Genomic DNA, 13,937 nt, shown 5'->3' with positions numbered 1-13,937 from the left:
CTCTCTGGGGTCCTGCTCGGCCTGGCACTCCTGGGGCTGCATTTGGTTTGGCAGTGGGTTGTAGCTCCTGGGACAGGGGGACTGCCCTGCCCCAGTTGCAGGGTCCCCGAATTCTGGGACAGCAAGACTGGGATGAAGACGGCCTGGGCTCTGTGGTCTCTGAGGGGAGTGGGAAGCAGGCAGAGGAGACCCCGCCAGAAGAGCCTGGGCCTGGAAACCAGCCGGCGCCGAGTGGGCCTGAACGGGCGGGGGTGCTCGTGTGGACGCCGAGTGGCCCTGCCAGCCCGGGCACCGGCAGTGCCAGCAGGGTTCGTGCAGGTTCAGGTTGGGGTCACTGAAGCTCCCGGAGGCAGGAGCCAGAGCTTCCGGACAGAGTTGTGGCAGCGCCACCCACGGGGTGGTCAGGAGGATCTTGTGGGTTCTGCCTATGAAGCACCCCACTTGGTGCCTGGCACACAGCAGGAGCCAAACACGTCGGCAGAGGCAGCTGTGCCAGTCTGAGGCCGCAGGAGGCCACAGGGGAAAACGAGGACTCCAGATAGGGCCTGATCACATGGTCTAAGCCAGCCCTAGAAGGGGGACTGTAAGGCCAGGTGGAGGAGAATGTGGAGGCGATGGTGCCCGGAATGCCCTCCGCGCTCAGCTGCTAAGCCTGGCCTGCCCCGTAGCAGGTCTCAGGGCTTGTTGTGCCTTTCTTCTCTCATGTTTTAAGAGCTCGTGTATTGCTTCTGTGCGGTGGGAGAGCGCTCCAACAGGTCCTCATGCCCCATACACCCCAGCCTCGACCAGGCAGGGTCACAGGCAGGTGTGTGCACACTGGCAGGTAGGGGAGGCCTCCGGATGTGAACCCAGGACCGCCCCTGTGGCTGTGAGTATGGCGTGGCCTGCATTCCGCTGCAGCACTGTGGTCAGCCTGCTCTCCTCACGCTTTGTGCCTCATCCCAAGTGCCCAGGGCTGTCCTCTCTGGTCTGCATTTCCCTCCCAAGTGGAAACGAGTCTTCCAGTCCTCTTCCTGTCCCGTCCTGGGGCCATCTACACTGATTAGCAGTCAAACATTTCTCTGATGAACGTGAAGTCCTTGAAGGTGAAGCCTCGTCTTGGCCATTTTTGCCTCTGCTGGAGAAGCGGGCCGGCAGGAGTTCCATGGGGGGCTCCTGCCAATGACTACAGGGCCCTTCTCAGATGACACAGCTGGAGAGCTGCCTGGCCATGCCTTGGCGGTCAGGACCACAGCCTGGTGGTTTGGGGCTTTGGAACGAGCTGCTGCCAGTGCCCCAGGACCCCTTATGACTCCAGGACAAGCTACGTAACGTTCTGTCTTGATTCCTTCTCTGTAATGGGCGAGGGTATCCCCGAACAGGGGTGACCTGTGTGTCACTGAGGGGCACAGGGATTGCTGGAATATACCGGCAGGCTGGGCAGGCTCCGAGGGTGAGTGGTCAGCCCCACCAGAGCTGTTTCCATGACTGATCCTCCACAGGCAGGTGTGTCAGTGACACGATTGGCAGTGGCTTTTCATGGGGCTCTAGTTAGGGCTGACGGAATGAGTCCAAGGAGGAGTGGCGCGAAGGGTAATGCTATGTGGTGTCTTGGCCAGGCCTAGGGTGGTCAAATGTTGGGCTAGATGTTGTTGCCAAGGTATTTTTGAACTGGGATTGACATTTAAATCGACTGAATAGAAGAGAAGCAGCTGGTCCTGCCCAGTGTGGGTGGCAGAGGAAGAGTAAAGCTGGAAGTTTCCAGAAGAGGAAGAAATTCTCCTGGGATGACAACATGGACACCCGGCTGAGCTTCTGGACTGCTACCTGTGACCTGACTCCAGCCGAGCCCACTCCTCCCTGAGCGCCCAGCCTGAGGCCCCCTGCTGATGTGAACTCGCCAGCCCACGACTGCATAAGCCAGTCCCTTAACAGCTGAGCATGGTCAGCAGGCCCTCACCAGCTCTGCTTCTCTGGAGAGCCTAGACTGAGCCAGGCGGGGCTCAGCAGGCCAGGGCACTTCCCTGTAACTAAGTGAGGCGTGAAGATGCAGCCACTGACCACCAGCTGGCTACCCTGCAGCCCCTCCTCGTCGGGGGTGCTTTCTCCCACAGCCCCCACCTCTGTGTCTTCGTGCAGGAAGTTCAAGGCAGCGCAGGAACACTGTACAATATAAAATTTATTATAAAACTTCAGCAAATATAAATATCCAGGTGCCCACGGGGGACCACTGGGGTGCACAGACGACAGCACCAAGGATGATGGTGGGGAGCCGGCAGCTGCCCCCCGGGACACTGCTGGCTTTGGGTCTTGCCCATATTACAGACACGGCCAAACTGAAGGAAGTGTGAACACCCCACAGCACACCAAACGGGGCTCAGGGCTCCAGGCCGCTGTTGTGATGGGCCGGGATGATGTCCTGGCTCAGCAGGGCCAGGACTTGGCCTGGGACAGCAGGGTTTGGTGAGTACTGTACTTGTGATCTGTCACTCAAAAAAGGAAAGCATTACGAGATGGGTTTGAACAGGAACGCGCACTTGTTCGTAACTGAGAACGGTAAACCGTGTAACGTGGAAGTCCCTCCTCTGGCGCGTAAGTCCGAAAGGGACCACGCACCTTAGCAGGGACTCCGAAGTCCTAAGTCAGGGCAGACCTGGCAGGCGCCCCTTTGAGATGACAAGGGATCTTGTGGTGCCAGGTCTCTGAGGCAGGGCCAGGAGGAGGACCCTGGGCAGAGGCCTGGGGCTCCCCAGGCACTGGCCCCTGCACTCAGAGAGGTTCATCGCTCCTGACAGCGGGGGCGGCCCCTGGATGGAAGGGGGCCTGCTAGGTAGGTGGCGGCAGGTATTTGTACACTTGCTGTGGTCCATGCCTTTGCTTCTTCTTACAAAGCTCCAGGTGTGGATCGTTTAGCAAGCTCAGCCCACCTGCCTTTTGGACTTGATCTGGCCGAAGTGCAAACACAGGTGGGTGTCTCTCCTGTTCCTCACAGTGGCCCTTGGGCCTGCATGTGGAGGCTGGCCTGCGGGGCCCCACTGCCAGCCTGGCGGGAGAGCGTGTGTGTGCGTGGACACACACATCCAGGCTCAGAGGAAACACACACACGCACGCCCCAGGTCATGGCGTCTACCAGTTGTTCTTCCCGCGTCCAGCTTCCCGGGATGCATCCTGATGGGGGCTGTGCAGCTCTTTCGTGCTCAGATGCCTCTGCCGGGCAGCACTGCTCCGCATGGTGCCGCGGCCCTCACAGGCTGGACTGGGAGCACGTCCTGCAGCACTGCTTGCCGTAGAACTTGTGGCTGCACATCCCGTGCTGGGGCACCAGGTAGCACCACGCGAAGTGGTCTTGGCAGAAGGTGTCTGAAACGAGCGAGCGCCACGTTAGCAATGCCAGAGGCTGCCAGCTAGCGACCTACTGGCCCAGCGGAAGCTCTGTCCTAGCTGTGAAGCTGCCCGTGGGGGGCAGCTCTTCAGGTCTAACGGGGCCTATGGCGCTTGGTCTTTTGCAAGACCTTTTCAGAAGGTTCCTGAAAACTGAAATGTCCTTATCGTACTAAACCCACCCACTCATCCACTCGTCCACCCAAGACAAGGGAGCTTCTGTTGCCTGAATTTGACTATTTTTCTCCTGGAGCCAAACTACCCACTACCCTCCAGTTACTTTCTCCTTGGGGCTGGCCGTCAGCATCTGTCTCTGCACGCACTTGGGCATTCTGTGTGTTCCAAGAGCCCCCAGTGAACACGGGACTTTTGCTTCACTCCGGAAGAAGGCTCTGCAGGCTACGCAGGCTTTTGAAAGGCTGCGAACAGCCCTGACCTAGGAACGAGGCTGAACCTTCTCAGCGCTAGGCGTATTTCACAACCACCTCTCACTTTGGGGCGGTGCGAGGGATGGGTGGGAGCTATTCTGTGGGCCACAATGTGGAGCTGGAGAGGGGACACCTGAGTGACACGAGTCCTGGCCGAGGACTATGACCAGTGGGCACCTGTTCCCACAGGCCCTGACAATCACCTAGAAACTTGGCGTCTCCACCCCAAGTGCCCGCCAAGGCCGGGGGTTCCAGGTACTCACCCTTCTTCTCTGCGACAGCGCAGAAGTGAGTGTTGCAGGCCAGGGAGGCCGCAGGCTTCTGGTGCACGAGGCAGCCCGAGGCCGGCTGGCCCCCTGCCAGGCATTGCACGGACCTTGTCTGGACGCCACCCCCACAGCTGGCTGAGCACTGCGAGAGACACATGGCTGTCACCACAGCTGCCAGCTCCTAGCGGCCCATCGCCCCAGACCAGCAAGGTAAGGACACGCCACGAGGAGAGAGACAGGCACCACAGTAGGCTGTGCTGGGCTGCACTGCGGACGTGGCCCCCGCTCACCTCCTCCAAGCGAGCGAAGGACCCTGGGCCAGGCCCCCGTGGGCCGTCTAGACCACCCAGTGTTGCTGCTGCTGCTACCCCACCTGCTGCTCAGATGGGAGGCAGCCCTGGCTAGTGGCAGGACAGCTGGGGCTGGGGTCTGAACTGCCGAAGTCTGATGCTCTAGCCTCCACGGAGGGTATGAGCGTTCCTGAAAGCAGGCTCTTTGGGGCAGGGCAGTTTTTAAAAAAGTAAGTAAATATTAATAGATACTCCTGCTTCCAGTAAAAGCTCCTTGGACTACAGGCAGTACAAAAAGGAAATGCCATTAGATACATACCTTGCCCCCGCACCCTCCCGGTAAAGTTACTGTAGGTTAACCTGGATCCGGATAAGAACGTTTCTATTTAGGCTTCTATTGCGTCAATGGAAAAGTCATGACGTCTTTTTCTGTGTTCTTTGATGCAAACGTGCTTAATGCCGTTTCTGACGACCTGCTATTTAAGGCACTGTGAAGCACAAGACTGCTGCCATTGCTGCCCAGGACCGACTGGGACAAAGGAACTGACTGTGTGTGCAGGGCTCTTCTCCCACCTGTGCTGGAGCCACCCTGGTCACGTGGCTGCAGTGACCTGAGAGCAGGACAGCAGCAGGAGCCCGACAACTGTGCAGAGACCGGGAGGAATCCAGACACTCAGCCGGGGTGGTGCTCAGCCCAAGGCCAGTGAGGGCAGCTGGTCCCCAACAGCACGCGGGACGTAAAACAGTCACAGAGTCAGCAAGTGGGGTAGTGGTTAAGGCTCTGGATGTTCACATGGCCAACCGCACGCAGTTCAAGTCCTGGACACAGAGGCTCTAAAGTCATGCCAGTTGTGTGTGCGCGTGCTCAAAATCTCAGGAGAATGGAGAAGGGATTACAGTGTGGCCATTCCCCCTAGGGAGTGATTTCTTGCTTTCTGTTTCTGTGTCTCTGTCTCTCAGGCAAGCACACTCCTGCTTCCAGTAAAAGCTCCTTGGACTACAGGCAGTACAAAAAGGAAATGCCATTAGATACATACCTTGCCCCCGCACCCTCCCGGTAAAGTTACTGTAGGTTAACCTGGATCCGGATAAGAACGTTTCTATTTAGGCTTCTATTGCGTCAATGGAAAAGTCATGACGTCTTTTTCTGTGTTCTTTGATGCAAACGTGCTTAATGCCGTTTCTGACGACCTGCTATTTAAGGCACTGTGAAGCACAAGACTGCTGCCATTGCTGCCCAGGACCGACTGGGACAAAGGAACTGACTGTGTGTGCAGGGCTCTTCTCCCACCTGTGCTGGAGCCACCCTGGTCACGTGGCTGCAGTGACCTGAGAGCAGGACAGCAGCAGGAGCCCGACAACTGTGCAGAGACCGGGAGGAATCCAGACACTCAGCCGGGGTGGTGCTCAGCCCAAGGCCAGTGAGGGCAGCTGGTCCCCAACAGCACGCGGGACGTAAAACAGTCACAGAGTCAGCAAGTGGGGTAGTGGTTAAGGCTCTGGATGTTCACATGGCCAACCGCACGCAGTTCAAGTCCTGGACACAGAGGCTCTAAAGTCATGCCAGTTGTGTGTGCGCGTGCTCAAAATCTCAGGAGAATGGAGAAGGGATTACAGTGTGGCCATTCCCCCTAGGGAGTGATTTCTTGCTTTCTGTTTCTGTGTCTCTGTCTCTCAGGCAAGCACACATGTCCTATAGTAAAAATCTCTCTCTTAAAACAAAACCCAAACCCAAAACAAAACAACTTCACTACAGAATTCTCCCTCAGAGCCCAAGGAAGTGCGGAGTGGGGAAAGGCAGGTGGGAAGGTCTCAAGCGAGTTCTGCTGGCCTCCACCTGGGCTGGCCTCGCCCAAGGGCCCTCACAGGACAGTTACTCTCAGGGTGTTGGACACCCTTCCTCACCTTCACAGGGTCGCGGCAAACTCAGCAAACTTGGAAGCACCTATTTACTCCTGATCTCAGATTTCCTCCCCAGTCACACTCATCTTTGGGGAATTCTGCTTAGGTTTCACCCAAAGCATTGCATTTCCTGACACTTAATTGGGGGACTATTTAGAACAAAACACATGTGTCCTGAAACATCCAGTAATAATTGAAGACTGTTCCTGGAGAGCCACATCCGACCCCAGGAGCAGGGCCACTCACACACACCAGTGAAAAAGAGCACAGGGGCAGTCGGCAGGCTGCTGGGAACCCGCCCTTGCAGAAGCCTGCGCGCAGGGGCCGGCACCCACCCACGGGGGCAGGAGCTTGGCCGCCCACGGGAAGTCGGACCCTCCCCTACCTGAGACCAGGGAGAGGAAAACCAGCTGGCCTTTCGGGGGCCTGCAGCCGCATACAGGGGACGCTTGGGGCACGGAAGCAGGGTGCAGGCGCGGTCCAGTTCCAGGGTGGGCTTTGGCAGATGCAGGCACTTCTTTGAGGCCAGCTCTCGATACTTCCCAGAAATGTACTTTTCAGCACATTTCAAAACCCTTCTCTGTGTTCCTCTATCACATGTCGCAGAGCACTAAAATGAAGAACAAGAGAAGTGAGTGGAAAACACCTCATGGCATTTTAAGGAGGCATTATAGTATTTACCATCAGAAGAGTGGGACAGCATCGTGGGGCACGAGTAGGGCGCAGCAGGCGGCAGGGTGACAAGAATAACCCTAAAGCTGCGTTTCCCTGGAGGGGAAAGCTACTGGGCTGTCACCGATAATGGAATGCACTGGAATTTCACACTCAGGGACACGTGGCCCCAGCTTCAGAGAGCACCCCACCCACCTGCAGGCCTGCAGCTGTCCCCCCAGAGCAAGGGCAGGTGGGAGAAAGCCAGGGCTCATAGTCCTTCCCCAGAAACCCAAGTGCCTGGGAAGAGGGGGCATGCCCAGGGACTAGTCCATCTGCTCTAAGGTGGCTCTAAGCTCGAGCTGTCCCTGCAGCTGACAGCCTGGCATGTGTAGAGGGCCCAGGGTGAGTCTGCACTCGGGGGAGGGCATGAGGGGCTCTGGGAGAGACGTCCTGGCTGCCAGTGTTGCAGCCTCATGCTAGGCGAGAGTGGCTGGCAGGGCCCTCTTGGACGCTGAGCTCAGGTGCCCACGAGTGGTCCAGAGGAGCTGGGCGGCACCTGCCTGGGCCCGCTCTCGCCCCTCCCTGTAGGCTTACAGTAGGCTTCTGTGTATTCTGATGCCAAGATGGAGACTGGGTAGAAGATGTCTCTGAGGCGCAACCCAGCAACAGCCTAGATGGACCTTCCAGCTCGGTCTCTGTCTCGTATCAGCGTGAGGACTCCTAGACACTGCCCGTGGAAGCGCAGCCCAGTTGCTGGCTTTCCCATCCCTGCTCCAGGGAGGAGCACAACAGAAATGTCTTTTCTAATGACTGTGGCACTTGGTCCTAGAGACATATCATCCCACACCTTCTGGGGACGAGAGGACCTGGGCTCCTTGGCAGGGGCAAGGCAGCCTCAGGGCGCGCCAGTGTCTCCTCCTGAGGCAAACTGAGAGTGACTCAGCAGGGCTAGATCCCGGCTTGCGCTCTGCCCTCCTGAACAAGGAGTCCTCCGAGGTGTAGGTGCCTCATGAGACCCTGGCATGTCCCCGAGGAGTGTGGGCGGGGATGGCAGGAGCTCCTCTTCCATGGTCACTGCAGAATGGCAGAGGCCCAGCTTCGGGTTTACGAGATCTCTCAAAATGGAGGAGCACATTCCCACATGCTGGAACCCTTACACTGGGGCCCGAGACAGCGCTGAACCACACAGACGAAGGCCTGCCCAGCCTTTAGCGCGAGGCACTAAAACTGGCAAAGCCGATGTAAGAAGTTCCTTCGGTAAATACCGACGCTGCCTGGGAAGCTTGGTCCAGGCCGTGAGTACCACCTCTCCCCAAGCAGCCCGCCTTCTTCCTGCACTGTGCTAGCTAAGGAGTCCCTGGAAAACGGCCCCAACTCTCTGTGAGGACAGACCACCCTGCTCGGGCTGACCAGTGATGGTGATGTGGATGCCACTGGCTGAGACTCAGAGAGCAGGATTCCAAAGCAGAGGACATCGAGACGAGCTATGAGGTTGCCCGAGTCTGGCCGGGTTGGGGACACGGCGGCATAGGAACAGAGTAAAGGGTGAGCGGTAAGATGCGGGGAAAGCAGGAAGTGAGAGGCAGTCTCAGGGCAGAGCTGGTGGCCCTACCTGGGACCAGGCGGACACGAGCCACTGCAGCTTCTTGTGCTTGTGGCAGCGCTTGGGCAGACAGGCCTCGTGTGTCCTGGGCTTGGTCTCGGAGCTGCAGACGGCGTCGGGCAGCAGCTGAGCTCTAGCCGAGGGGCTGGTGCTCTTGCAGGTCACCACCCTCTTCCTCCAGCCCTTCCCACAGGTGCGTGAACACTGTGCAGAAGAGCGTGGTCACGTCCTGCCTGGAAGCGCGCCCGGGATAAGGATGTGCCCAGCCACCACCCCACGCTCACCCTGGTTACCTCTGCCCAGGGACCGACACTCCATAGAGGCGGGCAGCTCTGTGTGTTGCAGGCCTGCCGGCTGGCGGGCACAGGCTGTGGGCACAGGCTGGTGGCCACCGGCTCTGAGCTGTAGTGTGCACGCCGAGTGCACTGGACAGGCCGGCTCTGAGTGCCCCCACCGCATGTCCGGCTGCAGATGCTCCAGTTCCCCACGGACCAGCTGCAGGGGACAGAGAGACCACCCTCAGGACTGGGGCTCGTGCCAAGAGAGCACTTGCCACGCCTGCTGTGGCCGGATGGGCACCGTCTCCCCCTCAGCCTGTGAGAGTGCAGTTGCCCTCCGAGTTGACCTTCAGTGTCTGCCCTGCACGTCACTCCCTGGTGCTGTGACTTCTTGTCTCAATCAGAAGGCTGTCCTGTTGTCTCCTTCTCTGGCATTTGAGTCCCTGGTCATTGCTTGGGACTCTCAGGGATCAGTTCTGGGACCCCAGAGGATACCACAACCCACAGTTGCTTAAGTTCCTCACATAGAACACTTCACATCATCTGTGGATTGCTTACAATACCTAGTACCATGGAAACGCTGTGTGAATAATGACACTGGACTGTTCAGGGTGATGGCAAGGGAAGGGAGTCTGTCTCACCCACAGTGGGCTGAATCCACACACGAGGAACCCACAGGTACGGAGGGCTGCCTTACTTCGATGTCCCGCCTCAGTGGGTGTCTACTCTCTTTGTTTAAAAAAATGGAAACATAGAACAAATAAAGGCCCTCACACTTGTTCTTCTCCATGTAACTTCAATGGCTACCTATGCATGTCCCCAATTCTCATAGCACTTTTATTTTTGAGAGAGGTTTTTGCTATAGGGTGCGTGCGCTCACCAGACAGACAGAGAGAGACAGAGAGACAGAAAGCGAGAAATCACCCCCCAGGGGGGGATGGTCACGCCGCAATCCCTTCTCCTCCATTCTCCTCTTGGGATCTTGAGCACGCACGCACGTGTGCCCGGCCTGAGTTTTAAGCCATCGGGTCCGGGACGCGAACCATGGCCGTCTATGTGGGAGTCCAGCGACATAGCCATTACGCTAACTGCTGGTCCCTCCCATAGCACTTTGAGGCAAATTCCAGACATGTGAGTATTTTAACACACATCCCTAGAAGATAGATTCTTTGTTATTCAAATGTATTCTCAATACCATTCTATCTACATTAAGGATATTACTTTACACCATTAAATATTCAATGTTCCAGTCCCAATTGTGTCCTAAATGATATAAATGAACCTGTTTTTATGAGTCAGAATCCAATAAACAACTCACTTTATAGTCACCTTTCTTCTCTTTTTCTCGGAGGGTTCTTTCTTAACATTGCTTATTTTTTATTCAGTCTATTTACTATAGAAACTAGCTTTACCACACTGACCCTACCATGGCTTTCTTCCTGATGGCAGGATTTCATAAACTACATCTCCGTGGTGTCTTCTCACATGCTCTTCTGTCCTCTGTATTTCCTATTCGCCAGTAGCTGGACTGAAAGGCTCGAGGGCTTCATGTCTCGTCGTCTTGTTCTCAATGTGTTCGCAGATGGAGATGCTCCATAGTGTTACTGCTCAACAGCACATTTCTCTTCTGGTTATGAAGTATCCCCTATGATGTACACGCCGGCAGGTGATGGGGCACGGGCAGACTGGGCCCAGGGTCAGCCTAGTGGCACCACTTTTTGACCGCAGACCAGCCAGCGTGTGTGCACAAGCTGCGGGCTGGCGCTGTGAGGCCCGTCTGTCGGAGGGTCCTGCATATCCTGGGAAAGGGGGCAGGTGGCCCAGGAGAACAGGGGACCTAGAGACCAAACGCGGCCCAGTAACAAGGACTCTGGCTGGAGGACTCCTGGAGGACCTGCTTTTCAGTTCACCTTCGTCTTCCTTTCAGCCGCTCATGGGCCAAGGTGGAAGAGGACTGGGAATGCAGATTCCGTGGGAGACTTCGGCAGCACTTGGTGCTTGTGGAAACATATCTCTGAAGGGAAAGGGGAAGCAATGGTCCTCTCTCAGATCACTTCTGGAATGCTGTAGCTGTTTTGTTTTACAAATGGAGCCCCAGGAAAATATGTTCATTTCAGTTTGAGAAGAGTCACAATCCCCTCAAGTTTCTGTGCTGACCTGAGGTTCCGGTGGACAGGAGCGAGCTGGACTCAGCCGCCAGCCAGTGGCCGCGTTGGTCTCCACCGTGTCTTGGTTAGTTCCCCCCCCGGACCCCCGTGCTGCTACTACCTGACCCAGCTGCGTTTCCAAGGCGGGACGAGGAGGACTGAGTCACCAGCCACCACCGGCGCCTTCACAGCCATGGGCTCCGCCTTCTGCGTTTCCAAGGCGGGACGAGGAGGACTGAGCCACCAGCCACCACCGCGCCTTCACAGCCGTGGGCTCCGCCTTTATCAGGTACACCTCACAGGCCTCAGTGCTGCCAGGGGTTTGCGGTTTCCATTCAACAGTTTAGGTAGGATTTCCTGTTATTACTTGTTAATTATTTAATATTCCTAATTCCATTTTTTCTCCTTATCCATTTAAAAAATTAAAATAGCATTTTGTTTTGGGCCATGTAATGTTTCCTTGGACAATGTAAATTTCCGACAAGAGTTTAGTAATATTCCTTGTCGGAAAGCACCGCACAAGGGCTCAGGTGTCGTAATGACAACTCAGACAAATGCCAGCCCCCGCCTGGCGCCCTGTGGGCAGCTTGTGGCGAGAACCACCCAGAGCCCCCCGAGGTCACCTGTGGACTCATCAACCAGGCTCTCAGAGAGCAGGCGGCCACTCCATTCACTTCAGAGGTCAGCTTCGTTCCTCTTTTCCTGTTGATTCTTTTCAAAGTTTCAGATCAAGCACTCAAGAGCAGGCCGTTTTCAGAAGTAACTTGACTGTCTATGCAATAGTCTCTTGCAGCTCAGTAAACACATGGAATGAGGAGGGTCCAGAAACCTTGTCACAAGACAAAGCCTGGTACATCCTGGTTACTGACAGCTGGAGCTGGTCCCACAGGGCGAGCACGTGGCATGATGAAGACAGAACTGAAGCACAGGGCCAGCGAGGAGCTATTCTGCAGCGTCGGGGCGGCCCTGGGTATGCGGGACCTGTGCGTTTTGGTGCATCTGTCACAGTTGTGAAGTAGGATGTTCTGAGTTCCATTGTCCACTTCCACAGCCCCCATGGCTACCCACATGGAACTCACACACTCAGTACCCCAGAGGTCCCGGGCCAGCAGGACGGGCGTGGCACGGATTCTGCAGGTGCAACCACCTTGTCTTCATGCGCAATGACGGCACCTTCTCGTGTGTAAGTCATTGGAGAGTCACTGCCCTTTTCATTTAAATGAAATGTTTTAAATGTAGCAATGCATATTTAATAATAAGTAGGTGCTGGTGTGAAAACTCTGCCTTTTCCACAGGAAAACAAATAATTTAACAAGCCCACTTGAGCACAGGCAGGCTATCTGCTGGAAATACTTTGGTCATGGTGTCCAGAACTTGGGAGAATGTGGGTGGGGACCGCTGAGTTCCTGAGACAGTCTATTGGTGGCCAAGGGCTACATCTCGCCTCCCTCCCTCTGCTGACGGGGGCATTTCTTACTGGCCCTTTTAAGAGATGTTTCATTGGCATCACCTGGTAACAGCCATGCCCTGTGCAGTCCAGAGGTGGAGGAGGCCCAGTTCTGAAGGAGCCAGCACTCTGGGTAACCATGTGCATGAGCAATCATGGCCCACAGGGCTGGGGTTAGTATACACACCATGCTGGTCAAGGTATGCACTCTCCAGACCCTCCTGGAGGCCGGCAGAGGGTATATCAGAAGTGCTGACTCTGCGCCATCAGCCCTCCTCCACCGGCTGTTGGCAGGGATAGATGTTGGGGTTTTTCCCCAGGCCAACCAGGACTGTCTGAGTCTCTTGAGATGCATCTTTCCAGAGAAAATGCAGGGCTGACCCGAAAGGAAGGCTCATTACTGACGACAGGCTGGCAAGGAGCAGGCCGGGAGTCAGCAGGCCGGAGCCAGCCACCTGACGGTTACTCATTCTCTTCAGCCTCCACGGTTGAACCACTTTGTTCAACTGTGAGACTGAGGGGAGAGTTAGAATGAGCCAGACACAGAGGCTGAGTTGCTTTCATGCCTAAGGCAGGATTTCATTGCTGGAGAGCAGGACACCGAACCAAAGCACATGAAAAGCTCCAGTTGGGAGGCAAGGCGGGTGCTAATTTTATAGACTGCGGGAAGCCGAAGGTCCGCAAGGTTTCACTCCCAGAGGCCAACCTGTGAGTTCTTACCATGCTTTCCTGTCGCACAACCCTGTTGTCAGATCTTATCTTAAAAGGAACCAGTGAGACCCATAGAGCTCTCCTTTTCATGGGGAAAGACTGGGGAAATGAAACACAGAGAGACTGGCCTCACCCTTCAAAACAGCTGCAATAATCCCTGTTTCAACAACAAAAATCCTTCATCTGAGGGTTTTCTCTGCAGAACATGGGGCATTTGCATTCTGCTCACTTAAGAACACGATCTCCGCTCATAAAAGTTAAAAGGACGTCCGTAGGTCCTAAACGACCACAAGGCTCTGGTTCTCTGTGAGGCTCCCCGCTCTGACCAGTCTCCACAGAAGCCGGGAAGAGAGGAGGCCAAGGCTGCGCTGGAAAGGCTGAGGACGGACCAGATGTCCAGCTTGGCCTTAGGTATGGGATCTGGAGTCCCAGGGAGCAGGGCCATCACTGAGTCTGCACCCGGGAGGGGTGGGAATCTGGACACCCTGTACCCGCTGGGACAAGAGCCACAGCACCGGTTCCCCGTCCCCGCCCTACTGGGAGGAAGCGTGACCTTCCACACCTTCAGAGGTCGGTGTGGGGAGGCAGCTCCCTCTGCCCCCTTCTGTACCCCTTCAACAGCCGTCAAGTCAGTGGTCGATGTCACAAATGTCCTTGCTATGGGCTGAAAAATACTGTGTGTAGGACGATGTACAGGTGGGTGAACTGGCAGCCTAGATCAGAGGCAGCTGACGCAGAGAACGGACTAGAGGTAACTCTCCCCTGTACCAGGGCTAGCACCCACACTCCCATGCCCTGGGAGATGGGGGCTGGCAGGACTTGGCAACCCGCCCGTCACTAAGGAAGCG

The 13,937-nt window shown here is 56.2% G+C and overlaps 1 protein-coding gene across 1 annotated transcript in view; it reads right to left on the bottom strand.

Annotated features, from left to right (window-relative positions):
* Positions 1–2,202: 2,202 nt before the first annotated feature.
* The window catches only part of ADAMTS16 (ADAM metallopeptidase with thrombospondin type 1 motif 16), a 154,488-nt gene continuing 142,753 nt past the window's right edge, over positions 2,203–13,937 (bottom strand). Inside the window, exons 21-25 of the mRNA XM_006168904.2 lie at positions 8,800–9,001; positions 8,516–8,710; positions 6,635–6,859; positions 4,052–4,199; positions 2,203–3,339 (exon numbers count right to left, since the gene is read on the bottom strand). Coding sequence (XP_006168966.1) covers positions 3,224–3,339; positions 4,052–4,199; positions 6,635–6,859; positions 8,516–8,710; positions 8,800–9,001 — 886 coding nt within the window. The 3' untranslated portion in view covers positions 2,203–3,223. The remainder of the gene's footprint in view (positions 3,340–4,051; positions 4,200–6,634; positions 6,860–8,515; positions 8,711–8,799; positions 9,002–13,937) is intronic.

Source organism: Tupaia chinensis, unplaced genomic scaffold, assembly GCF_000334495.1.
Source record: "Tupaia chinensis unplaced genomic scaffold, TupChi_1.0 Scaffold146386_1, whole genome shotgun sequence".
NCBI lineage: Eukaryota > Metazoa > Chordata > Mammalia > Scandentia > Tupaiidae > Tupaia > Tupaia belangeri.
The sequence above is the reverse complement of the archived record's forward strand: the minus strand, read 5'-3'. Positions and strand labels throughout refer to the sequence as shown.